This window comes from Akebia trifoliata, chromosome 8 (genome assembly GCF_017979445.1).
Source record: "Akebia trifoliata isolate Shusen 1 chromosome 8, ASM1797944v1, whole genome shotgun sequence".
Classification (NCBI taxonomy): Eukaryota; Viridiplantae; Streptophyta; class Magnoliopsida; order Ranunculales; family Lardizabalaceae; genus Akebia; species Akebia trifoliata.
Genome location: NC_141382.1, coordinates 50,288,909 through 50,316,905, shown reverse-complemented (window position 1 = coordinate 50,316,905; position 27,997 = coordinate 50,288,909). Strand labels below are relative to the sequence as shown.

At 34.5% G+C, this 27,997-nt stretch overlaps 3 protein-coding genes across 6 annotated transcripts; all 3 read left to right on the top strand.

Annotated features, from left to right (window-relative positions):
• The first annotated feature begins 111 nt into the window (after positions 1–111).
• Positions 112–8,334, top strand: LOC147397559 (uncharacterized). 2 transcript variants are annotated; one of them, XM_086449330.1, is made up of 15 exons: positions 112–352; positions 998–1,125; positions 1,777–1,845; positions 1,920–2,033; positions 3,285–3,353; positions 3,433–3,489; positions 4,500–4,553; positions 4,630–4,692; positions 4,794–4,856; positions 5,267–5,431; positions 5,512–5,667; positions 6,753–6,833; positions 6,938–6,999; positions 7,167–7,296; positions 7,882–8,334. In XM_086449330.1, exons 1-14 carry the CDS (start codon positions 190–192, stop codon positions 7,246–7,248), a joined length of 1,326 nt encoding a protein of 441 aa, XP_086305456.1. In that variant the 5' UTR covers positions 112–189; the 3' UTR covers positions 7,249–7,296; positions 7,882–8,334. The 2 variants fall into 2 exon arrangements, with proteins under 2 accessions (XP_086305456.1, XP_086305455.1); XM_086449329.1 differs by having other exon boundaries at positions 1,774–1,845.
• A 3,063-nt stretch (positions 8,335–11,397) lies between these two features.
• LOC147397558 (V-type proton ATPase catalytic subunit A-like) lies at positions 11,398–17,594 on the top strand. Its single transcript, XM_086449328.1, has 7 exons — positions 11,398–11,798; positions 16,473–16,599; positions 16,799–16,854; positions 16,941–16,989; positions 17,113–17,224; positions 17,330–17,367; positions 17,496–17,594. The coding sequence occupies exons 1-5, from the start codon at positions 11,709–11,711 to the stop codon at positions 17,214–17,216; spliced, it is 426 nt and encodes a 141-aa protein (XP_086305454.1). The 5' UTR covers positions 11,398–11,708; the 3' UTR covers positions 17,217–17,224; positions 17,330–17,367; positions 17,496–17,594.
• On the top strand, positions 17,514–26,790 carry LOC147397557 (V-type proton ATPase catalytic subunit A-like). 3 transcript variants are annotated; one of them, XM_086449326.1, is made up of 14 exons: positions 17,514–17,597; positions 18,868–18,924; positions 19,041–19,112; positions 19,231–19,332; positions 19,470–19,532; positions 19,985–20,118; positions 21,151–21,256; positions 22,469–22,663; positions 23,631–23,717; positions 23,858–23,962; positions 24,502–24,599; positions 24,714–24,792; positions 26,178–26,266; positions 26,634–26,790. In XM_086449326.1, the coding sequence occupies exons 2-14, from the start codon at positions 18,916–18,918 to the stop codon at positions 26,746–26,748; spliced, it is 1,254 nt and encodes a 417-aa protein (XP_086305452.1). In that variant the 5' UTR covers positions 17,514–17,597; positions 18,868–18,915; the 3' UTR covers positions 26,749–26,790. The 3 variants fall into 3 exon arrangements, 2 of the variants coding, with proteins under 2 accessions (XP_086305452.1, XP_086305453.1); XR_015180269.1 differs by lacking the exon at positions 17,514–17,597 and adding an exon at positions 25,847–25,969 and having other exon boundaries at positions 26,634–26,656; XM_086449327.1 differs by lacking the exon at positions 17,514–17,597 and having other exon boundaries at positions 18,869–18,924; positions 19,909–20,118.
• Positions 26,791–27,997: the final 1,207 nt, after the last annotated feature.

Here is a 27,997-nt window from a genome sequence, read left to right as displayed (position 1 = left end):
TCACGGACTCGCCTTTGTACGAGTATTCAACCTGGAAACTGACACGTGTCAACAAATTCAAGCTCCACCTCTAAAATCTGTAAATAAAAACCGAAAAAATTTCCTATTTTATTTTCTTCGTTTTGTTCGCCCCAACTACTTCGACGAAGAACTGAAGAGAAATCTAAGATCCCTATCGCTCTCTCCCTCATGGCGACTGCGAAGTTATTGATCTTATCGATCTTTCTAGCCCTAATTTTTAAGGGAATTAGGGCAGATTCGGCGATTGAAGATGAAATTATTGCACCGGGTGGTTCTGATTCTTCATTGAAGATCGAATTTGAGCAACTCAAGTCGAAGCTATCTGTTCTAGGTTTTGTTCAAATTCTCTACATGTCTTCGATTTATTGATTTTGGTGATTATTATTTTTTTTTTGGAGATCTTTGTCGTTTGTTTTTGTTGATTGGTTTGCTGTAGTTGGTCTCGACCTCCGCGGAGATTTCTGAAGTTGAAACTATTAGGCTTTTGATAACAAAGATAGTTTTGATTGAAGTTTTGTTAATTTTCAGTTAAATTTTGCTTGTTTTAGGTAGGTTTCGTATGTTTTTCTTCATTAAAATCGCCAAAATCAGGACTTTTTGGATTACTTTAAGATTTTTTTTCTGCATAGAAGTTTTTCCTAGCTCAACAATGTCAATCTAAAGAAATTGTTTTGACGCTCGTTGTGATGGTATCTTGTGATTTTAGAGACTGTTTCAATAGAAACTGATTAACAGAGAAATCAAGATCATTGCTTTGAATTGGTCTTTTGTTCTAAATAGCTCTATGTAGTTATTTATTTTTGCAGATTGGCAATCCAAACAGATCCTTCCTGCTACAAACCAAGGAACTGTTTGGATTCTGGCTTTTATGTGTTTTACAATGTACAGAGTTTAGTTTATTTACCCAATGGCCCTTTTGGTTTTTTGGTTGATTGGTTAGAATGACGGGTTCTATTTTTCCAACTCTCTGTTTAAGAATCAAGCATTGAGGAGAAGACCCAAGAATTGAAAAGCAAGGATGAGAGCATAGCATGGATGAAAAATGCCATGGAAGAGAAGTCTAATAGCATCACATCATTAAAGAATGAGATAGAAACGATCCAGGTAAGGTTCTATAATTGAATGGAACAGTGATTTATAACTTCCATTGTTACTTATCCTCCTTAAGAAATATTGTTTATGCTTACAGATTAACAGGAGTAGTAAATGTTGATGTTTGTCATGAATTCTTACTAAAAAAATGTTTATGAGTATATGTTCTGGTTGTGGGTCGCACAATGTTGACATGGGGCATACCTTTTGGTATGATGAAACCATGAATGTCTGGTCTACATCTTGGTGAGACCACAATAAGCAATGGGTTCTACGTGTAAAAGCTTGGGTTCTAAATCCATGATGGAAAAAATGCTTTAATCCAAAGGCAGGGAATGATATAGTAGGTTGATTTGCTTTGGGTGTTCACCGAGGGTGGGTCAGACATTCTTAGGGTCGCTCGGCCCAAAGAATGTGCTCATAGTTCTATTTGTTTAGTAAGCATGAACAACACATGATACTATGATATGGATTCAGTGACCAAAATTGAATTTTTTTCAAAAAGGAAATAGAGTTTTTCATCAGTTTACTTCAAATATCTTGATCATTGTCAAGTAGACCTAAAATTTTCTTCGCCTTTTTTTTAGCTTATGATCTCTTGACTAGTCATTGAAAAAGGTTTTTTTTTTCTGTTGAAAAAATTGGTTGCTCCACTTTTAGAAGAAAGGGACAGTAGATGCTGAGGAGCAGGTGGGGAAAGCACATGCACGAGCACGTGAACTTGAAAAACAGGTCAGTTATAAGGGGAGAGGACTTTAAATACTTTCAGAAAATCAGTGCATTATCTTGATGTAATCTTCTGACAGGTTGAGAAACTTAGAAAAGAAATAGAAGCACAAAATAAGAAGAAAGATGCCCTGGAGGCCCGTGCAAGTGAAGCTGAGAAGAAAATGCAGGAATTGAATTTGAAGCTACAAAATGTAAGTACTTTGTATCACTTGATCGTCAACTAAGAGATATTGAATATTTTCTATCATCATTTCATGCTTGAGACCTTTCTATCACGAGGGAAACTACATTTTGGACTTAACTTTGTTGCTAATCATCCTCAATGAAGCAGTTACAGACCCATAGACCTGCATTATGAGCATCGTGCTATCATGAGATGGAAGAGTCGAAAGACTAGGAAAGATATAATTAGAAATAAATGCACTCAGGAAAAAGTAGGAGTAGCTCTAATAGGCAATAAACTGAGACAATCAACTAAAATGGTGTGAACATGTAAAACAAAGGTCAAATACAGGCCTAGTTAGAATAGATACTCAAGTTCAAGGTTCAAAAAAGTGAGAAGAAGACCCAGAAGAACGTAGAGGGAGATAATGAAAGCAAATATAAACTCACAGTAACAGGAGACTTGGTTCTGGATCGAGTGGAATTGAGGAATGTGATTTATTTAGTCGACTCCAAATCCTAGGATGAAGCTTTGTTGTTGTTGTATATAGCTTGGGTCCTTGGAGACACAATCAAGAACTTGAAGGACTTGCAAATTCATGCATCTTCTGCTTTATTGGTTACACCTTTAGTAGTCGTCATTGGTTAATAGGTTCTGGATCTTGGGCCGTTTCACCATTCCATTCGATTTTGGGGAATATCTTTAGGTAGGGTATGCAACTATGCATCATCTTATATTTTACTTCTATCCATCTCATTTTAGGCCTTACTTTTGCCATTTTAGATTTTTTGACTTGCACTAAAGTCCTTCTTACTTGTGTCGTAATCAATCTTATTTAGACACGTGCCAACCATCTCAAATGACTTGACTTAATTTTATCTCCTAGTTAAGGCGGGGGGGGGGGGGGGGGGTATTCCTAAATTTTCTTGAACGGTCTCATTTGTGGTTGTCTTTGTCATTCTAACCACTCATGTATTCTAACATTCTCTTCTTTGTTACTTTCATTGGAGTCGAGTTTGTGGGCCTCTAGTACTTTTTATCAATGTTTGACACTAATACACGTGTCCCCGTCTATGTTACATACTCCAATATCTTCTATATAAAAATGGAATGTAGCATCTTAGGACTGGTACGCTCACTTATATGTCCATGTACGAGATGGTTTCACTTGTTTTTTTTTTCAAACACTAGGTTGAGTGATGTTATCTTGGGAACATGTTTACATTGTTAGAGAGATGTTGCTCCACTTTCTATTTATCCCTTTTGGTTCCTTTTACAGCTTCAAAAGATTAATGATGAACAAAAAACCAGAATTCGTAAAACAGAACGTGCTCTTCAAGTTGCAGAGGTATGTTAGTGATTTGATGTCTAATAGAGCTATTAGGTTGCAATATGTAGTAACTTTTTATTTATTTATTCTCTTTTAGGAAGAGATGGTGAAGGCAAAATTAGAAGCCACTTCAAAGATTACAGAGTTGACCAAGGTAAAAACATGAGATGACACTACTTTAGTTTGCAAAGATGGTTTTCTTTTGACTACAATATTGCAGTGTGGATTATTTTGATGGTTCTAATTTGTTATCTATAGAATTTATAATTCCTTGTTCCTATAGAAAGTGAAAAAGCACATGATTGGACAGATTCTAGGGGAAGCATTTGTTATGGATAAGACTAATCAGTTTATCATTGTTGATTTCTCAAGTCTTGTGATAGTTTGTCTATTAGAAATATTTGTCAATAACACTCTGCTGAAGTTCCTTGAATTTTAAAGCATATTTAATTTTGTTTCTATTAGTTCTATAATACTTCATCATTTTAATATTCAAGCTAACCGAAATATATAGTGAAATTGAAATTTAACACCTACTTGTTGCTGTTTGAGCACATGTGACCATATTTTAAAATTTGAAGATTACTGCGAATCTTGGTTTTACCTTTTCCAGGCAATATTTTTTTGTATGAAATAATGTTTATTGGCTCTTCTGAATGAGTGCACGATACCAGCCACTTCCTTAGGTTGTAACTTGCTTCCAGATTTGTATGTTACTGGGGAAAGTTTAGGCCAGAGTAACAAGTTCTGAGCCAGTTTAAGTGCTAGAGAAAATAGTGTTGCCAGTTATTCTGTTTTTTGTTAAATATTATGTGTGGAGTGCCGTGTGATTACAAGTGCTCTAGTACTGCAGCGTCTAAGGAGAATTTGTTGGTTGATCCTTCATTTCATGTCTAGTGGTTTGTTGCCCTATAATGTGCTCTTATGTTTTCAACTGCTTACATTTTAGAATTCTGATTCGTATTTTCAGATAATGTTTACATGTGCTCATTTAGCCTATAATGTGTATACTTCTTTTTTTCTGTGCATTCAGTGTAATTTATACATTGAGTGACATTTCTCATAATAAGTATTGGATGCAAGACTAATAATAACATGGTATTTGTTACTTATCAAAATAATAATAATAATAATAATAATATGGTATTTGTTACCTCTGATTAGGTCCATGGAGCATGGCTTCCACCTTGGTTTGCTACACATTTAGTTCATTGTCAGGTAAAATATCTTTGCCTTAGATGGCAGTATTTGACAAGACCTCTTCTTTGTAATTGTTTATGTTTTCAATATGCAGTCCTTTATAGCAACACACTGGAATGAACATGGGAAACCTGTGTTGGATGTCACAATTCAAAAGGTACTCTAGTTTAATATGAGAGTACTTCAATAAATAATTACGTGGTCAGATTAATCTAGTTTTCCATATAAACTGACTTTCACATTTTAAATTTGTGTCAGGCCTCAGAGAAAAAAGCCCAAGCTCAGAAGTGGGCTGAACCCCATGTGGAAACAGTTAAATCTGTGAGTTTTGCCAATTCTCCTATACTGTGTTGACAGCCTTTGTGGTACATTTTCTTTAAATAACTTTGTATGCATAATCTCTGATTATTGGGTGATGTTAGATACCAATATAACATTTTGGTTCTCTTTATTGCTAGCATATTTAATAGAGAGGGATTTGAGAGAGAGTTGTAGTCTTAGTTGCTAAACCTTTTCCTCCTCTTCTATGGCTATTTGACTTTCTCGCTTTTTTTTATATATAATAATAATATGAATTATTATATTAGTGACACAGTTCCTATGATTAAATTTCTTCCACATACTATTTTTTGTGTTTCAACTGTTCATGTCATCTGTTGGGAACTTGATTTGTATAGTTCATGTTTGAATTGGATGAACTATCTTCTGATACTCCATTCTTCTATGTAAAGAAATGGATCCCTGCGATAAAGGAAAAATGGTTGTCGTTTACAACCTATGTTGAACCACATATGCAATCAATTACAACTAAAACTGTTGAGGTTTACGAGTCATCCAAGAGCACCATAAAACCACACTTCATCAAAGCCCAAGAATTGGCAGATCCTTACTTTCAGGTATTTTCATCATGCTTGCCCTTGTTTATTCATTGTGCTGCACATCAAACCTCTAATGCGGCTGGTTCATGTTGTGACAGGAAGCCAAGAAGTTCACCAAACCATACATTGATCATGTTGCAACCATTGCAAAACCTCATGTCAATAAAACACGAGTTGCATTGAAGCCCTATACAAAAAAAGGAGTTCATGCTTACAGAAAGTTTCTTAAAACTGCAACACAGTACCATCATCAGGTATAACTTGGTTTTCTTGTGACTATTATTTGCATTTTCTTCTTTTTCTCTCTAAAAATAAACAACCATGTATGGAGGCATTGGTGATAGCTTCCTCCTTTCTGTACATTTTACAAATATTTGGGAACATGCATTCTAATGATGAAAAAAATTGTTAAATGTATGCAACTTACAATTTTTTTTAACATTTTAGTCAAAGTTTCCAATGGAGAGCTTGCACAAGAGGTGGGTTGTTGCTTCCAATAATCTTGGGATTATGACCCAATTAGTGGTCTTGAGTATCCCTCAAAGAACCTTAAGGAACACTAGGGAAATAGTCCTTCAGCTGGAGTCTCTTATCTAACCTATCACTTTCAATGGAAACAGCATCTAGGCTAATCAACAGTTCCTCAAAATAAAGTTACATATACTTCCCAAAAAAGGGATTCATTTAACCTTTTGGTGGAAAAATCGAAATAGCAAAGATAACTCAATCGCACAAAACACAAGGATTCACGTGTTCGACAGTGTGCCTATGTCCACGGAACAAAACAAGAACAATCACTATTTTCTCATACGTTATACAGCCCTAGAGATCTCTATTTATGTATCCAAGAGTTACCAAAAAAACATGTAAAACTCCCCATCAGAATACAAGACATTTACGCAACACTTTTATCCTACCTATTGCATCAATCATTTAGCACCAAACTTTGTTTTCAAGTGGCCTTAAAATTCAGGATATACCATGTCTAATTCCACTCTTACAAATCTTATTTCAGTTTGTAAATGGAATTCCTATCATCCAATCCTCTTATCTAAACGTTTGTAATAACTCCAGAAAATTCATAATACGTACAGAGATTTGAAGAGCATTGTTCAAGTTTTCATTGTAGGGTTTGAGGAAGCATTTAAACCGCTACTGTTACAGGAATTTTCTATAGAAATTCTCGTCATCTTTTTTATCAGTTAATATTGAGAGTTTTTGATTCATGGGTTGTGGGATTTTTTGTTGTTTCCTTCTTTCTTCCCAGATTGTGTTAATACGCATCTGGCCTTGCTATATCTCAAAGTATTTTATTTTATTTCTTTTTTACATTGTTTAGGTCCAAGCAACAGTCCAGGAAACTCTGAACAAGCATGAGTTAACAAGAACTCTTGCAACTAAAGAGTTGGTGTGGTTTGCGGTATGTATCTATGAGTATTAAATGGGGAACTTTTTACCATAGTTAATCCATCTATTTAGTTTGACCTTCAATATCTGACTTTATTCGTATTTCAATTGTTGTAGGCCTCTGCTTTGTTAGCTTTACCCATACTCTTTTTGCCCAGACTGTGGTCAGCGATTTTCTGGTTAGTTTTGCTTCAATAAGCATTTCTTACTTAGTACTTAGAAGAGTCCAAATTTCACTTTTCTTTATAAGTGGTTCAATGTTTCAATTTAAATTTTTGTTGTTCCACTTTGGATTATGCCACCTTTGCAGAAGTTAAAATATTTTCCTTTTCTATGTCCTTTGCAGTAAAAAGGCAAAGAAACCTACACGAAATGCCCATACAAATCCCTCACGCCGAAGGACTAAGCGGGGCCATTCTGACAAATAGAGTACCACGAGGTACTTGGATTCAATGTTTTGGCATGTTAAATTCAAGGTATGCCTTATGGTCTTTTTTTTTTTTTCCTTTCTATTTTTTTTCACTTTGTTGGGATAGATTAAAATATTTCCTTAAGAAGAAATGAAAACAACTACAAACATGAAGGGAGGCTGCCAGACAGTCAAGAAGACCATCCAAATGAACACCAACCCTTAAAGCAGACATAACAAACACATCGTAAGCCAGTTACAAACCCTCACAAGGCCAACTAATATCCCAAGATCACAAAATAAGGAATCCATTTAAAGATGTAGTCATCAAAAAGTTCCTTGAACAGTTGAATGGATTCTTGAATCATGTTTTGGGAACAGCTTTATGATGTGACAACCCAAGGTCTTTACTCTTTCCCTATCCCCTCAGGGAAGGTTGAAGACTGTTGGAAAGGACAAGTGAATGGTCTTATAATTTACAGGATCATAAAAAATTCCACTGACCTTGTATTGCTGAAACTAATTCCCGATATTTTAGAATCTCAAAATTTCAAATCTGCTATTTCATACTTTGTCCATTGCATTCTCTGATTCTCAAATGATTTAGCAGAACTTAAATACTCAAAACCAGTTTTCCATCCTGTTTTGGCAGAGGAGATTGTCGCTGCTCACGTTGAAAGCTGTGTAAGTTATGGAGCCACAACATCCCTTCTTGCTCAACAAACTCAGATGCGTTTGAAGTCAACTCCCCTTTTTGTGAAAAATGCTTCGAACCCTTAGTAAGAAAAAAAAAAAAAAAAAACTATACCCAGTAGTATAAAAATTTCAGGTATTATTTAGGTTGTGTTTTTGGTGGTGTTTTTATCTTCTCTCTTCCTTTTTGTCCTTCCCATGTTACTATTGAGATGACATGCCTAGTTTCTCTTTGTTCACTAGACTTCAGTTTTTGAGTTTGATGTGTAGTTTTTCCAAGGCTCTCCTGCCTTCTTAAGATATATGTTAGTGTCTCCATTTAGAATCCTGGTTATGTTCTGTTGCTTGGCTCATTTAAGATTCCATGGATTATGTTTAATAAAATATTGGAATTTAAGATTTCTAAAGATAATTTTCCCACAAAGAGCTGTTGCAGTATTGCACTGGTGCTACTGCTCTTTGGGTCCCCATTTTAGCTGGATATGTTTGGATTGGCAAATTATTTTTAGCTCTATTGCATACTATAATAGAGTTTTGGGGAGAAAAGGGATTTGTCAACAAGTGGGTACAGGAAAGATCAGTGATGGCACGATGAGGGACCCTTTTGTGCAGGATTGCCGAATAATGGTTTGTAGATATTACAGATACATGGCTGTAGGATATCAAAAGAAGATTCATGTTGTCAATCCCAATAGTTATGATTAGTTGCAGATTGGTCCGGTGGTCCAACAACTGGAAACAAATAGTCTCCAATTTGGAATGTTTTGCTGGGATACCACACCCATCTCGATTGAGATTGTTTGTTTGGATACCTCATAACCTGTCAAGATGAGTAATATATTATAGAGAGCTTCTATTGCCATCCCAACTTTTGCAAACGCCACCCTTGATGTGTTCTAATTCTTTGGGGTGGCATTAGCCACAGTTGGTGTGGTAATAGAATCTTTCTATTTTATTTTTATTTATTATTCTCAGCACTCGTTAGTGAAGTGCTGCTTTTGAAAGCTAGGGTTTATTTTATTCTCGATATTCCTTTGTTCTTCTGGATTGCTTTATGAAGATCTGATCCAAGGAATTTTGGAATCAATTTCAGACCCCAACCAGCTATTATTATATCAGATCTGACTGGATTTGATCCATGAGCGTTTTATTATGTATATAATTTTAAAGACTCGGCCGAGCTAGTGGCTCCAGTAGGTTTACCAGATTTTGTAACAAAATAAAAAAATAAAAGAAGGTACTTGTGATAAATCTTAATCTCTAAATAAATTTAAATCCGACCGATTGAATTGAATAAGACATAAAATCAGATGGTTTTGTAAAGGGTGGGTCTATTTGCACACGTCAAAATGGTTCAATGCACTCACTTAAGTGATTTCTGTTATAAAAAACAAAGTAAATTATCATTTTATCCATTTGTTTTAGCTTACATGGCCATCCATTGAACAAAAATCAACTTTCTTTTTTATATTCTTCTCTTTCTAAGTTTGGTGAGAGGTTGAACTAATAGAGATTAAGTTTTAGGTTTTTTTTTCAAGTTATCTTTTTTATTTTTTATTTTTTTATATTAATATTTAATAGTCAGGACGGATGGAAAATTATTATTAAAACCTTAAAATAATGATTTCAAATTGAAGAATTCAAAGATATTTTTACAGTTCTATTCGATAAATTCAAATCGAATTTGTTTTAATAAATTTAGTAACTACCTATAGAATATTATTAAATAGATTCAATAGGTATTTATCAAACAAAAATTTATATCAAACATTACAAAGTAAGATCAAAGTTTAAAATTCTCATTTAAATCTTTCAAAATGTAAAAAAAAAAAAAAGTAAAAAAAATTATTCGATACCTTTAAATGTGTATAATAATTATTGGAGAGTGGAGGTCAAAAAAAAATTATTAGATATGTGCAAAGAGATATTTTAAAGTTAAAATGAGTATAACAAGCAAATAAATGAAATAAGTCAATTTGATGTGTGCAAATTGACCCACCCCTTCTGAAAGTGTACCGTTCCGACGACGATTCTTTTTAAATCCAAACACGAGCAGGGGTTACGTGGGGAGCCATTGAGTGATTGGTGACGACTTGAAGGGCTTTAAAGGCTTTCACGTTTCTACCAATACCAAAGAATTAATTATTATGAAATGTATATAATTTTGAAGGGCACTGAGATTGTGCCACGTAAAACATTTATATTATACTTCACTATCGTTGTAATTTTACCATAGTATCCTTAACGTTTATTATTGATTAATTGTTTCCTAGAGTGACCAAAGTATCCATATCTACATTCCTAATTAGTTTTGAAAAGATAGCATAATTTATATATAAAAAATTAAACTAAAGCATTTATTTGTTTTGAAAAACCAAAAAAACCAAAAAAAAAAAACTTGATGATGATTAGGCTTTGGCATTTTAAATCTTATTATTGTGAGACAAACTCCGACTTTGCCTTTTCTTATTATAGTAAACTAAAAGGTGGCATGTGCAAATACACATGTATTAAAATGATTTATTTATAATTTAAATTATTGATGGAAGATTTTTTGAATATTACATAGTAAAAATAATATTTTTATAATTAACACACTTTCAATCAATTGCAATTTTCTTGATTTTTAATCAAAATGGTTTTTAATTATTTTAAGTTAAAATGGAAAGGTGGGGGCATTTATAAGATCCCAATTTTGGGGTCGAATCAAGGATACCCAGTTCATTTGAAAGGAATCGAACTACAAACTGGTTTGAACTAAACCAGTTCATGGAACGATTCACTACGTTATGATTAAAAAAATAGATTATAAAATCTTAAATCCATTCCACTTAAAACAAATTAATTTGCCGTTGGGGTTATCAAGTAATGAAATTGTTGTTAGTATGCAATTGATTTTTTTTTTACAAGATTTCCAGACTCGTAGATCTGACTAGCAGGACAAGGCAATTGACCTCTTAGTGCACCATATCTCGTTTAAATCCCCACAAACCATACATATCAGGTGAACAAGGATAAAACCATGTGAGTGGTCAATGAGTGGACTTGAACTCAAGACCCTCTCTCCATTTTTAGAGAGATGCCTTGACCACTGCACTCAATGCATTGGTTAGTTTGCAATTGAGTTTGAGTCATGATATTCTGACACTCCCTTTTCAGACGCTCTTGGTACGCCCCCATTATAAAATTGTAGATCCTTCACTTCAGGATACACAATAAAAAGACTTATGATTCTGAAATTGCCAGGTTAGGAAGAGCATGGGGGCGTCGAAAAAAATAGCATCAAATTATCATTAGTCATTGAGTTTAGTTCACGAATGAAAGTGTTTCGTGCAAAATGAGGTAATTTTTTTGAAAGAAAATTGATAAGTGATTTATCTTTTTGAATAATGTTTAACCGTAAAAGATTAAATCTGAAGAAAAAAAAATCTCATATTTGTTATTTAGCTTAAGATGTTTGCACGAGAGCCAAAATTTTCTCATTTTCTTCACAAAATTGAACCAATGTGGTGGTGGTATTGTTAAATAATTTTCAACAAATATAGGGGCAATTCAGTAAAAGAAGTACTAAAAATGGCTGGAAACTGTACACATCTTCGACATTTTTATTCTGGTCAGCCCGGCTTTGGATCCTTGTTTTTAGCTGCTGTCGAAGCGCCAACTCTCTCTCTCTGGAGATTGTTTGAAGCCCTAAGGTTTCCACTATATCCCGTTCGATTCATCTCTTAAGATCTTCGAATTCAGGTTTCGGATCTTCTCCATCGCTATCTCTGAATCGGATTGGATATGTCCACGAAAATGCCGTCAATTAATGGAGTTCGAATGACGACATTTGAGGATTCGGAGAAGGAAAGCGAGTACGGTTACGTTCGCAAGGTAATCTATTTTTAATCATTTTTTTTAAAAGATTAGTGTTCGAAAATTGGATGCTTATTTTCTGTGTATTTGATTCTTTTGATGTTATCGTAGTTCCAATTTCTACTTGCCACTGTTATTTTGTTACTGAAATTGAGTTTACAATGATTTTGATGTTCTTGGAAAGATTTGGATTATTTTGTTTTATAAAAATCTGAGTTTTTGTCAGATTGATCATCCTTGCCCTGATAATTTATAGTAATTCGGATTGAACAAAATTACTACGGAACTATGTTGCAAAAGAATCGAGTAAGGTTCTGATCATAACATAATAAGCCCCAAATAAGTTATAAGCTCTAGTGTGATTGTATTTTAAAATGGTGGCAATTAAAGGAGGAGAAAACAAGAGAAGTTAGTTCCCTATAAGTCTGTAACATTGTTTATAGATTTTGTAGCTGTGAATCTGTAAAGAGAAATCAGAACAAGAGTACATAACAAAGAATTCCAAAAGGTACCTTTCCTAGAATGTCAGGTTTGGGATAGGTTGCTACAGAACCCTTAATGGCTTTAGTGTGTATACCATTAACAATGTGGTCCACCACTTAAAAGGGATATAAAAAAAATATTTTGTAAAGAAAAATGTATTTTTGGCAAAAAAGATGGGTCATTAGAGCACAACCCACATTCCAATAGAACTAGCGGTCCACGCCCATGTTCTCATTCGAGTTAGACCAGGCTTGGGGTGGCTTGAGCATGCATGTGCTTGTGTATAATCTCTTTGCACCTCTACTCAAAGGGTCATGTTTGATTATCCAACGTTAGAGTCAACAATGTAATTCAGCTCAGACATGTTTGTCTCACATGTTTTTGGACTACAAATGGAAAAGGTGGGTCCCAATGAGTTATAAGTATGGGAAGGGAAATCGAAATCCTACTCAAACTCAATATTCTCAAATGCCTTTCAAAACTCTACCCAACTGCATCTCTCTTACTTGAGATTCCTTGTTCCCATATGTCACGCCCCAAAAACTCAACCCATATCCCCATGATTCCCAAGTTGAATCCCGAGGCATGATATAAAACCCATATCACGATAATCAATACATAAACGTAAACGACAAATAATATAACTATATGTCATATCTGATCATTACTCAACAGAACAGATACGTATCTTCAAACATCAGAACACTTAACATATATACATAAAACAGTAATGACATAATATGATGTTCATAATTACATAACAAAAACGACAGCTAAAGACTTAAACCTAACTCTAATTTAAGTCCCATTACTAGTAATACCCATGCTCCACTTCTGGAAGCTTGGACTGATCATCTATAAGGCCCTGACACTGAGCCTCCTCGGAAGGATCACCTAAACCAGGTGCGCCTGAAATTTGTGATGTCGTAGGGGTGAGTAACAGGGGAGTTACCCAATAGGGGAATCTTACAATTCTAAATAACAGCATCCTATATGCAGTTTAAACATTCTAAGAATTCATAAATCATGCATATTTGATATTCAACACATAAGTGAAAATAATTGAACACTGATATCATAAAGTCTAGTAGGAAATTGAAACACTTAAAATTTGACGAAACAATTGTTCATAATATAACATCAAATAATAGAGTGCTATAATAGAGAGTTGAGGGTCACGACTGATGTGAACATCTCAGTCAAAATACGATTATTCCATTACTTCACCAGTGTGGAACCCCACCGTTAGTTCCTGATTCTATGGTCAGCCTTTGCCATAATTTGGGTAACTGTTTTCCGGCTCAGGTTGGCCGTTGACCAAGACCTTAAGAAACGAGCCAAATCAAGTAGGTCATTCTTTCTTGACTATTCTAGATTATTAATGATCATTAACTAGCCATCTTCATCTATGCCAATCTGGCGTGCGTGTGATCCTCGATATTCTCTATCAATCATACAACTATCTACATCTTGTTCTCTATTAAAGATAGAAAAGAAATTCCCAGATTCCTGTTGTGATGTTGTGTTCTTATGCATCCCATAATACATAAGAACTCAAACAACGCAACTGTTATCCTAGAATAACACATTATTCCGAAAATGTCACCACATGTTATTCTTTATAGGTTTTCACAATCTCTTTAATAAATCACTAAAATACTACGTATAAGTATTTATTTTCTTTTCAAAACGTAATAAAAGTAAAACATACACGTGTTTTAAATACCCAGTCCACTCTTAAATGTACAGTTTCATTTTTCTTTTCTTTTTCTTTCTTTCGTGTCTTACACAGTTTATGAAGTATTACTTCATCTTTTCTCTGATTTTCATGTCTTATACGGCATACGCCGAAGCATCTTACTAACTGGGTATTTTAAAAGCATGACATTCAATTGAGAACTTGTTCTCATATTTATTTTAATAAATTACTTTTCTACCCAACTTTTTAATTAGAAACATATATTGGAAATCCATCAATAAAATGATTAAAGTAAACTGTCCACCAGTTTAACTTATTCAAAAATCATGTATGTTTATAAAAAATTGTGAACAAAATATATGTATTGTATGTAAAAACAGCAACTTATATAGTTGTTGTATTTTCTTCTTGACAAGTACAAAAATACGTATAAAGTACGTATAAAATACATATAAAGTAACAAATATTTTGAGCATTCAATTAAAGTATACATAGTAAAATATTAGATAAAAACAACAACTTTCATAGTTGCTGTATTTTATATTTAACACGTATAAATACGTATAAAACACGTATAACGTATGTATAAAGCAACCATTTTTTTTATATCCTATCTAGCATATATGTTGTCAATTTAATACAAAAACAGCAACTTTCATAGTTGCTGTATTTTGTTTTTAGCATATATAATTACGTATAAAACATGTATAATGTATATGCATATTGTTAAAAAAATTTACAAAACAACTTTAGCTTTAAAATTATTAAATCAGAATTGTTTTAAAAATAAAACAAATTCTTTTTTTTTACAACTATAAAATCAGCAATATATATATATTTTGTTAAATTACTAAAACTATTATAAAGAGTTGTAAGAGCCTACCTTCTTTCTTTTCCTTTCCTTCTTTTCTTTCTCTTCCTTCTTTCTTTTCTCTTCTTTGTTTTTTTCTTCTTACTTTTCTCTTCTTTCTTTGTGTAAAGAAAATGAAACAACACACAAAAAATCAGCTAATATCTTATTTGATATTTTCAAAAAAAATATCTAGATATTACAAAAATTCTAATTCTTCTTTTAGAATTTCTTAAAAAGATCTTAGTCAAAGTTATTTGACTAGTCAACAATAATTGACTTGATTTGAGTCAACAATAGTTGACTTGACTTGAGTCAATAATGGTTGACCCAGTCAACCGTAGTTGACTTGGTCAACAATTTTTTTTTTTTTTTTATATATTTATTTTAAACATTACACCATATCTCACTGAACTTGTAAAAAATGGCTAAAAATTCTAAATCCTATTGGAGCTCCTAAAAAAATGGCATAAATTTTTTTTGACTATGTTGTGAATAAACATAATGAGGGATTTATTGTAAAATCACACCATGGAATAAAATCACTTTCGGTGTTTATTCATAATATAATGGTGTTGTGGTATCATTGCCCAAAATTTTAAGTCTCTAAATCCCATTGGAGCTTTGAAAAAATGGCAAAGCTATATGAACTCCATTAAAGCTCATAAAAAGTGATAAAAAGCTCTACCCAATGTTCCCCTCTCTCCGAGTAATATATCATTTCCTCTCTTTGATCTTTTTCTTTTCCACAAGAAAAGATTTATAATTCTGCGTATCATGAGGCAAATGATCTACAGTTCTGTGATGGGGCGTATATCATAGGGGCGCCAGAGAATCATTATTCATTTTTCATCTCTTATTCCACCTTTTTTTTTGTGGAACTTCTATCCTGGTTTCTCTTCATAATGAAGAAAAACAGAATTTTCTCATATGGTTTTATCGAAAATGTATAGAAAGAAGCAATGGAATGCTTTCATAGAAATCCAACAAACAAAAATTTTCTAACTCTAGATACTTGATAGACTTAATACTTGATTGGATTTATCTCAGAAGAACGACATGAAAACATATGTGGTTAAGGTTTTCTACCTCTTGTTCAAGGAAATTCCATTTTAGAACATGTACACTGAATGCCACAAGAAATATGTACAACAACAGCAACAGAGCCTTATCCCAAAGATTTGAGGTCGTCTAAACGAGTCATGTTCCTCCGTTCCACTTTGTCCAAAGACAAGTCCTTTGTTATTGAGAGAGAGTTCATATCTACTTCCATTGTCTCCATCCACGTTCCTTTGCTCTTTCTCTCCCATTTTTAGGACCTTCACCTTGAATATTTCTTCTAACCGGGGATGTAAAATCAACTTTCATTGAACATGCCCAAACCATCTCAGCCGACTTTTTCTTAGTTTATCGCATATTGGAGCTACACCTACATTTTCTTGAAAATTTTGACTAACAAACCATGGCTATGCAGAATGTCCCGTATTGTACATGGAGATTTTGAAATTCAGAAACTGAATTTCAATATCATCTGGGACTTAAATTGAATGCAAAGCTGAGATTTAAAATATTGGTTGTAATCCAAAAGATAATGTGTTCCTAAAATTGCTGAGTTGGGCAGATTCTTCTTCTCTCCCTCATTTTCCATATCATTTGACAGGTATCGGGCCCAGTTGTTGTTGCAGATGGAATGGCAGGGGCTGCTATGTATGAACTTGTACGTGTTGGTCATGACAACCTTATTGGGGAAATTATTCGATTGGAAGGAGATTCTGCTACCATCCAAGGTATTTAATTAAGATCTTTCCAATGACCTTTCCCTACTGTTTAGTGCTTTCCCTTTGTTTTTGTGAAGTCTTTTGTAAACCTTGTGTTCCCTTAATTTGTGTTCTCTTGAATTTGTATAACATTTATATAATCTTTGAGTTGGAATCAAAGGAAACTGAAATTTAACGAACAAAAATTGCTTCTTTTTTTATATCTCAGTTTACGAAGAAACGGCTGGGTTGACAGTGAACGACCCTGTTCTACGCACACACAAGGTATTTATGAATGTTTCTCTTTTGCCTTTGTTACTGATTGAGCATTTTATTTGATTCATTTTACAATTTTCCCATTATCATTGCAGCCTCTTTCGGTGGAGTTGGGGCCTGGAATTTTGGGAAACAGTTTTGATGGTATCCAGGTTTGTTCAGAATTCCAATGCTAGTAAATTTATTGAATCAATATTGTTCAATTTGGTTGTGATTTGGGCGCTTCTATTATTAAGTATGATTGGCTTTTTTCCTGGTTTAATGCAGAGGCCTCTGAAAACAATTGCAAAATTCTCCGGCGATGTCTATATCCCTCGTGGTGTTTCTGTCCCTGCCCTCGACAAAGATATCCTGTGGGAGTTCCAACCTAAAAAATTAGGTAGTCTTTAGACATACAATCAGTTATTGTTGTTTACAATTTTTGGTAACTTTTAGTGTGATGGTAGTTTGTTACTGTTTCATTGAACTTTCTTTCTGGTTACAGGAGAGGGAGATCTTCTAACTGGTGGAGACTTGTATGCTGTAAGTTTGATAACATTAAACTTATTGTGCAGAAATTTTGGAGGTTGCTTATGAAAACATATGGTGGCATTAAACTGCATATTTCTAAGTTGCATCCATGTTCATTCTTGAATTACTTTGTGATGCAGACTGTCTTTGAGAACAGTTTGATGCAACACCATGTTGCGCTTCCTCCCGGTTCTATGGGAAAGATCACATACGTTGCCCCAGCTGGTCAATAGTCATTGAAGGTCTCTCTCTCTCCTCATCCATATGTATACACTATTGGGTAGCATGTGTAAATGTACTTGTATGAAATTTTTTTGTTAGATAATCTACTTTTATATCATAGTTTATAATTAATATATTGCAGGGGTATTTTTATAATTTCAACAATTAACTCTGTTATCATACCTTATCTCAATATAATATTGATTATTAAAATTGATATTTTTGTAATTTTTAAAATTAACTATCGTGGTCATGAGAGTCATGCTTTTGCAATTTTATTTGTTTTTACCAAAACGACCCTAATAGATAGCACTTAGCAGGTTTAAATGTATTGTGGGGGCAACTTTGGTAGAAAATTTCGGTTTCAACAACCTTTACCCCACCTTCTCTTCCTATAATAGTAAAGATTTCAACAAATTAACTTTGTATCAAAGCCTTAGCTCATTATATAATTGAAGATTAAAAGGATGTTTTTGTAAGCTCCTCTAGCCAGCCCTATTAAGTCAGTTTGAAGCAAGGATAGCTGCTAGTAAGACAGCTCCTAAGTAGATAAGACACCAACAAGAAAGACGATTGATACAAAACTGTTGCTTGAACGGTGAAGAAGCAGCTACCATACAATGTTTCAATGCTATACTGACCCGCCGAAATAACTAATGTGATATATGAGTCATGCATTTGCATTTTTATTCGTTGTTTTAATAAAAAAGATCCTAACAATTAGAAAGTTATAAATGTATTAATGGGGCATTTTTGGAAGAAAATTTTGGTGTCATCAACCCCTGCCTTCTCTCACTATAATAGTAAATGTTTAATAAGTTTCGAAGCCTTTGAGAGCATCATTAAGATCAAGTGTCTAAAAACCTTTTTTTGGCTTTGTCCCTTGGGCTTGTAACTAGCATCGAAGCCACACAATCTCAGTATAAATATTTGTGAGTTGTGATGGCAGTCTTTTATATGTTTTGAGATTGTTGAAGAGAATGTTTATAGATTTACATTTAGTAGTAGTTTACGGCATTTGCTTATTAGACTTTGCTTTATTACTTTTACATCCCATATTACTTGTGCATTGATGTGGGGGCATATTTCTGATACTAAAATTGGTACGTTATTTATAATTAGTGCCAATTTGTCTGATTTTTTTTTTCCTTTGCATTTCCTATATTCTTATCTCCGCATGTCTCCCAGTCCCTTCTGAAAGTTTTAATGAACCCTTGTAATATTTGACCACTACAACATATGAAGGTTCTTTATCATCAACTATGGTTGACCTGTTTTGCGTGTATGCAGGACACTGTGCTCGAACTTGAGTTCCAAGGTGTCAAGAAACAATTTTCCATGCTTCAGGTTATTAGCTTTGTTACATTCTGGTTGTCATTTGGAATTTTTGTCTTGCATCACATGCTTGTTTTTAGATACTGCAAAATATCTCTGAAATTAGTTTGCACTTAATCCTTTTGCAGACTTGGCCTGTCCGTACACCTAGGCCTGTTGCATCAAAGCTTGCCGCTGATACACCTCTCCTAACTGGGCAGGTGGCATACATACTCAATGCATTGCCTTATTAAAATTTTTTTTTGTTTTTTATGAATTTCATGTATGCTTCATTAAGAATTGTTCTTTCCTGATGGTTTTGTTCTGTGATTTCTGTAGCGTGTTCTTGATGCCCTTTTCCCTTCAGTTCTTGGAGGGACTTGTGCTATACCTGGAGCGTTTGGTTGTGGAAAAACAGTTATTAGTCAAGCTCTTTCTAAGGTAAATTTGTTGCTAGTTTACCTTGGAATTTTTTATTTCTGATAAGTAGTTTACATAGGGTTTCCTATAGAGACTTAATATCTTGGAACTTTATTTCTGTTGGAGTTATCATGAATAATTTTTGTGTTTGTATGCAGTACTCTAATTCTGATACCGTGGTTTATGTTGGTTGTGGAGAAAGAGGAAACGAAATGGCAGAGGTCTGTGTTAATTTGTGCTTTTATTCATCTGTTAGAAATTATATAACAAGGACACAACACTTTCAGGATTTCTGCCATGTTGGTCATGTATTGACTTATGGATATACCCTAACATACATCTACAACTTACAGCAGTGTCATCCTGTACTTTAATTTTTTATCTAAAAAATGATTTCTAAAAGAGGGTTGGTGTAATCTGTCCTCCATATGTCAATTTATTAGTTTCTTAAAAGCAACAGTGGTTTGATAAAAACCTGCCCTTATTAAGTTATGGTGAATATAACGTTTTCTTTAGCTTTTTATACATGTCTTTCCTTATTTTTATTTGAAGAAAAAATTCTGAGACACCATTTACTTGTGTTGGACAATGATGCAGACATCCCATGTCCTTATTACATGGGCAAGGTATTTTAATATTGGAGATGGTGACTATTGATCACTTAATTATTCAGGTTCTTATGGATTTTCCTCAATTGACAATGACATTGCCTGATGGTCGTGAAGAATCGGTCATGAAGCGTACTACACTTGTCGCTAATACTTCGAACATGCCAGTGGCTGCTCGGGAGGCCTCCATTTATACAGGGAGCTATCTTGTTCCTTCTCACCATGTGGCTTATCAAATCGTCTGATGAAGTATAGCCATGCGATGCACTTCATTTTTTATTGATTGGATTTGCTTCTGTTATTTATCATTTTGTCATATTTGAATTAACTAAAGACATCGCTTTAAACGTTGTTGAATGGAGGAAATACGATTTGTACTGCCAAACCTAAATTTTTGGAATACGGCTTTGATAATGAAGATTAGTTTAGATATTTTGTCCTTTAAAAGGTCATGCCCATGGTACTTGTATTGTTATTTCATATGGAAGATTAAAATAAATAAATAAATAAATAAAATAAAATCTCATCCGAAGGCATTTTGATAGTTTAGAATTTATGATTGAGTGACATGACTGTGGTTTGTTTTAAGAGACTTGGTAACTTTGTCTTCTGACTTGATCAATGACTAACTTGACCAGGAAAGACTTGTCAAGTTATGTAAGAGTATCGAACTCATGGAAATCTTAAGATTGTTCCATCTGCATCTTTCCTGGACCTTTGTATTATTGTTTTTATTTGAATTTTTTGGATAAGTATTTTTCAAAATTCGAAAGATGCAAACTTCATAAAATCCATTTAGGGCTTGAATTATTAAGTTAATTCTCAGGATACAAAAGGGTTCATCTAAGTGGCAGAATTTTGCAAAAACGATCCTGGCCTAGATCCTAAAAAGAAGCTCATGAACTTAATTCCTCAACCCATTGTTTTTCATCTTGGGGGGATCCACATCTATGCTTAATATATAGGCATATATTAACTTATCATCATCAAGTGTTTTCTCCCAAAAATATGGGGTTGGCTAAACCAATATTGTTCCTCCATTTAGTTCCATTCAAAGCCATATCATGTTAATTCAAGAGTTATCAAATCTTCTTTCGCTAATTATCTCAACATCATTATCACTGCTGATATCAATCGGTGAGCATGATGTTTCTTGACTGCCTAACATTCAGTTCTATTACGCATAGCTAATTATACTGCCAGCTACTGATGCGAGTATTGCGTTTCCAGGCATCACAATAGCTGAATATTTCCGAGACATGGGTTACAATGTCAGTATGATGGCTGATTCAACATCTCGTTGGGCAGAAGCATTGCGAGAAATATCAGGGCGTCTGGTAATTACCTCTCTTTGCTTTTCTATATGGTGCAGCATGGCAATTTTTTGTTTTTGGAAAATATACAGCCCCTTATGTGTGATATGGCATACTTCTTTATTCTATAGTATCAGTGCAAATTGTTTTTCTATTTCTATCTTCATCGCTACGACTACTCTTTGTCAACTTATCATTTTGATTTTTGTTAATTTGTATCTCTTTATGTAGATATATACATCTTTCATGCTCCTCGTGACAATGCAGGAATATAGTATGTTGAAGGTGCTACATTAGTTGCACATTGTTGTTCATTGAACTCTCGTGATTTATTTGTGCTAACTTGTTCCAACAATAGAGGAATGATAGCAAGCAATCACCAAAATGTTGCAATGGTTTAACACCCTTCTAAGGGATGAAACATTCTTCCTGGTAGATCATTTATTTTAAAATCTTTTCTTGGGCATCTAATGGTGTCTTCACAACTTATCAGGGGGGAAAATTGAGTTGTCTACCATGATGTTTGAGTAATTTTTTGGAGCACATCAGGTGCTATCTAGAGGATAGCTTTTTCCCCCTGATAAATTAGAGGATGGATAATCATTCTCTCTTACTGGAAAAGTTGATGTAGCCAATTGTTTGGCAGAGAAGCGTGGTTGGTGTAGATTTTTTTACTTTTTATTTTGGATTTTATAATTCTTTTTTCCTTGTGTTTATATCTCCTCTAGTCCTTTCATTTTGTTTTTATCATAAACTATTGGAATTCTGTTTCAACTAAACAAAGAAAAAGGGCATGTCATTTAAAATTAGACGGCTGGTTTCTTAAGCAGTGATCAAAAGAGAATTATTTTTGAACTGCCTCTTTGATAAACGAATGAAATATGAAGGATGAAGTGCAATATAAACATTAATAGTTAACTAGGAGATGGGATTGGGGACAGACTAGTTCAAAAGAGTGTACAGGAACAGTTAGGTGGAATAAATTAACAGAATAAAATGGAACAGGCTCACTTCTAACCGGATGATAGACTGGATTGTAAAGAGTTATCTATTCTTGTTTTTCTTTTTCTTTTCTTTCTAAAAACTCTTTCTCACAGCTTAACTTGGTTTATAGAGATGCGGTTTTGCATATACTTTTCTTTTATGATCAACTGCATAATTTCTGAGTTCATCATATTATCAAATGTATTTGGTGGTTTTATTCTCTCTCGTGGTTGCACATAATTTCTTATTCAGGCTGAAATGCCAGCAGATAGTGGTTATCCTGCATACCTGGCAGCACGGTTGGCCTCTTTCTATGAGCGTGCTGGTAAAGTTAAATGCCTTGGTAGCCCTGAACGTACCGGTAGTGTCACAATTGTTGGTGCAGTTTCTCCTCCGGGAGGAGATTTCTCTGATCCTGTAACGTCTGCAACCCTCAGTATTGTCCAGGTAACAATAACCTCCCATTTTTCATCATAGTCCCTACTCCCTATGTATCTCTCTCATTTGCAACGCTACTCAAGTCGGGATGGGGGATAGGAAGAAGTCATCCCATCTCCTGTTCTGAAAAGGTAGCACATGTCCTCGATGATTGAGAATTGGGTGATTGTTCGTGTGTGGGTCCCGTTGGGATGGATAAAATCATTGGATTGGATCCATTTACCTTGCTACACATGGTATTCATTCTTTATCCAGGACCATCACCTGCAAACCTTATGAATTTGGTCTGATCTGGATCCATCTTTTACACATTGTTAGTATCTGATCAGTTCTTGATATAATGGTTCCAGATTAAACCTGACTGCTCGACACACTAAATCAGAACCACCAATTGGTTGGTATTGGTAAAAATGGTCGTTTAGTCCAGAAATTGATTCAATCAGATACTCTAGTCCCTAGTCATTTGACCTGTTGCATTCTTTTGAATGCTAAGAATAGCTTTTGAACATTTTAGATGAAGGCTGCATGTTCAATGGTTAGGTTTCAATTGATTGGTAAATTTTCAACCTAGAAAAATTCTTGGTCGGACCAACCATTTATTGATTGCAGGTTGACTCCATGTTTAATCTTACACGTCTTTCAACAGGTCTGTTAGGAAACTGGTAGAATGGCCCAAGATCCACATCCAATCAGTAATCTAGATCCAGCCAACAAATATAGGAGACAAACTCAATGTACCTGAACCATTCTGAAGGTCTTTTGAGGATCCATACCCACTACCAAATCTGAACTTTCCCTTCATGTCCTGGTTCAACCCACTAGGTGTATTCATGTGTGATGTTTAGAATAAGAGGATAGGTTATTATGTTCCTTGATTCATCTTCTTCTGCAGTGACAAAATTGTTCATGTGCAAGTTCTAGATGTTCTTTTCTGGAAGTTGGACTTCAGCTTACCTTATTTAATCATTTCTTGCAGGTCTTCTGGGGTCTGGACAAAAAACTTGCTCAGAGAAAACATTTCCCATCTGTAAACTGGCTCATTTCTTATTCGAAGTACTCAACGGTGTGCTTTCTTGAAATGTTTTCCCATATATTGCACACTCTAGATTCATTTTTCCCTCAACTTTTCACATTTAATAAGAAATTTCTTTGTTGTTGATTGGTTTGTAAGTTTGTTCCTCACATAACTTCTTGCATTTCCAGGCCTTAGAGGCTTTCTATGAACGATTTGATCCAGATTTTATTAACATTAGGACGAAAGCTCGTGAAGTACTGCAGAGAGAAGATGACCTGAATGAAATCGTCCAAGTATGTTTTTTTTTTTTTTTTTGCTTTAAATTTTCTGTCATAAATTTTGTTATTCTTTGCCTACTGCCCATTATCCAACTTTTGTTCGAGGGATACTTGGGTCAGTATTTGAGGATATAGGAAGAAGGGCCATCCTCCCTACTTGTGCCGATGTGTGACATTGCAGGTTTGTTACCCATTTATGATGGGTCTCACTTAGGAGATCCTTTGGATCAAACATTCTAAATCATCCAATTACATATATTAAGAAAAAATGACCGACAAGCAGGAAAAAATGTTATAAGGTTAGATTGTTAGGATTATCCCTATTAATGGTAAGTCTTAACTGGCAAGCTATCATATGTGATTGCTGCTCAGTGGATGGACAACTCACGAATCACGATCCCCCTGCCTTTGTGTCAAGTGTAACTCGCTGGCTGGGGAGGATTTTTCATCATAGTCTTTTTCTTTTAATCTACCAAATAATATAATATTATTTGGTTCGGTTCTTTAAAATACCCTCACCATTGATGGGCACACGTCTGTTTTTAATATTGCAGCTTGTAGGAAAAGATGCTTTAGCAGAAACAGATAAGATCACACTAGAGACTGCAAAGCTTCTGAGGGAAGACTATCTGGCTCAGAATGCATTTACTCCGTAAGTTTATCATTTTTATTGTTATATGACATTTCTGGTGAATTTCACATCTTTTTTGGTTTATAGCCATAGAGTGTGTTTTTCTTATGAATTTATGTTGCTTGATCATGTCAGATATGATAAATTTTGCCCATTCTACAAGTCTGTCTGGATGATGCGCAACATTATCCATTTCTATAATTTGGCAAATCAGGTGGTGCCTTTTATATCTTCTACTTTCTATAGTTCTTTTAACATTTCATTTGTAATCTTTTCTATTAACCACGATATTATATTTTCTTTTAATCCTAAATAAATCTTGTTTTGAGAGAGAAAAGGGTCCAAATATAAGCCCCAAGCTGTATATCCTGAACCATATAGTAGATTAGAGTTTTAAATACTCCATGCGGTGAAATTGGATTTTGACAAACCTATATACTCTATATCAGTATTTTAGGAGGCTGGACCATCCTCATAAAAGCCCTATGTTGTATTTAAAGGGGCATAAAAGCTCTCGAGGTATGTGGCTCATCCACTGCGGCTTTCAGAGGACAGATGCCCAATGCTTTTTACACCTTTTTAATATTTCATGTCATAGTTGGGCACTTTGCTTGCATATGCTAGTGGTGACATTTTGTAGTAGCTTAAAAGGTTAATTTTCTTTTCTTTTTTGACTAATGATAAACTGACTCGAAATTCACTCACTTGACGTGGCATGTGCACAAAAACATATATCTTATTCGTTGTGTATCCCGAAGAAAAATATCTATGGTTCTATGCACATGCCATGTCAAGCGAGTGAATTTCAAGTCAGTTTATCGCGTCTGTTCCTTTTATGGTCTTCGTAGCTCTTACATCATTATTTTTGCCAACTGCACCTTTCCCAAGTATTGGTTTGTCCAACATGAATCCTTTTTCACCATTAGTAAAATGATAATCGAATCTCGATTAACCCATAGGATAAAACTTTTCGTTTATTTCTTTGCCATAATTGTTTTCTAAAATTCTACATTTACGTAACTTATTCCAGTACTTATTATTTTTTAGTTTTCATTTGAAAACAAGTGCTCAGGAGGTTGATGCTTCACACTATAGGCCAGCCGCTGAAGCGCACCTCTCCCCATGCCTTCACGTTTGAAAGCATTGCTCTCTCTATATATTTGCTACAATGTGGACATGTAGATAGTTATTTTTGTTAAAAGTTGCTTTGAATCTATACTCGTAAGAATTTGGGGGTAATTAAGCACACTTCACCATCATTTGGGCAGGACAAACAATGGTGAAGTGCATCCTGAAACCCCAATTAGCAGTGTCCACCAAAAGTTGCTTTCTTCATGTGGAGGGCCATGCTTGACACGGTATCGACAATTGACCACTTAAAAGCAAAGGAGGTAGCCATTCCAAATAGGTGTATTCTTTGTAGTACGGGAATGTGTATCACCTCCTTATTCATTATCGAATACCTCGTGAGATGCTCACTCATGATTGTGTTAAAAAATAGTTATCTCTAATAAAATTTATTTACTGATAAAATATGTCATACTAAAGTTCAAATCTGTAAGTAATTCTTTCACACTTCTAACGAGATTGAACTCGCAGGCGGTGGAGCGGGGAGCCAATATGGATGGACAGAAGATAACTTACAGCCACATCAAGCACCGGCTGGGAGATCACTTCTACCGCTTAGTGTAAGTAACAGTGTATAATGCATATAATTATTATTTTTCTCTATTATAAAGTGGATTAGTAGATGCTCAGTGAAAAATTCTTATCTTTATAATAATTACAAACATTTAAATAATTAAAAATTGATTATTGTATATATGAAAACATCCAACCAGGTTGACTTGGCTGAGTTTTTATGTACTCTGGCTGATATTTTCATAATATTGGACGAGTCACCTAAGATCGGGGATGAGTTGATGTGATTGATGATTCAGATCCACTCTCTTACCAAGTTGTCTCTAAGACTGGGACGAGTTGCCCTAGTTATCTTTGTCTTGGGTACGAAAGCGTATTTTAATTGCAAATTCCTGTGATTATATTACATTACAGGTCTCAGAAATTCGAGGATCCAGCAGAAGGAGAGGCCACTCTGGTGGCAAAGTTTGCTAAGCTCCATGAAGATCTCACTACTGGATTCCGAAACCTAGAAGATGAATCTCGATGATCAAGATCTGAACTTTGCCTGTTCTAGATGAGGCTTCAAATCTGAGTTTCTCTATTGGCTGGGGAACCACATCATACTGGCATGCCCGCTTCAATTTAACTTTTTTGGTGTGATGGTTTAGCCATTTGTGTAAGTTGGGTTGTTCTTTGGTAGGTGGGTAAGGGTTCTCTCATCTTTCAGTTCTACATCTGTTAAGAGGCTGAACCGGGGATTACTTTTTCTTCTTTATCAATTAATAAGAGACTGAAACCGGGGGGGGGGGGGGGGGGGGGTATTGTTATTTTGGAAATGGATTACTTTTTCTTCTTATCAATTAATAAGAGACTGAACCGGGGGGGGGGGGGGGGGGGGGTGTTATGGGTTATTTATTGGAATTTAGAATAACAATAAGATCTTGGATCTCGTTTTCTTCAAGTCTGATAAAGATTATTCAAAATCTCTTGAAATATGTTACCCTTTCTTCTTCTTAATTAATACCGATAGAGTCCCTTTTTTCTTGAAAGAAATAGTCATTTTTATGTGCTCCCTCTCTCTTAAAGTCTTCTTTAGGGATTTTTCTTCACGACTTACTTTCTTCTTCCAAATCTTCCATCCACCTCTCCCTCTCTTTTACTCTACACCTACCTATAGCCCATGGTCTCTCTTGCTCTCCCCCTTGTTTTAGGGTTTGAAAAAGAGAGTTAAAATTATATGTATATAGGGGAAGTGTGCGGATGTCTTAAAGAGAGCCAAACATTTTTCAAAATAGGGGTTAGAAGTTTCAAAATGGGTTGATTTTTTGTAAGGATAATCTCTGATGAAGAGATCATCCTCACCAAAAATCAGTTAATTTCAAAATTTCTAGCCCTAGTTTACAAATTGAAAAATCGTTGACTGTCCACTTTTGATGGGGTTAGAAGTTTTGGAATGAGTTGATTTTTTGTAAGTACGATTTCTACATCAAGGAGATCATCCGGACAAAAAATTAGTCCATCCCGAAATTTCTAACCCATACATTGAAAAAAAATGTTTGGCTCTTTTTAGGGTCTTTAAATGCCACCCTATATATATATATATATATATTATATATATATATTATATAATATATTTATAATATAATATAATACAGGGAAGCATTCAAGGGACATAAGTAAAGAATAAACATTTTTCAAAATATGAGTTAGAAGTTTCAGATTGAGTTGATTTTTGTGATGATGATCTCTATGATGAAAAAATCCTCACAAAAAATCAGTCCAATCTGAACCTTCTA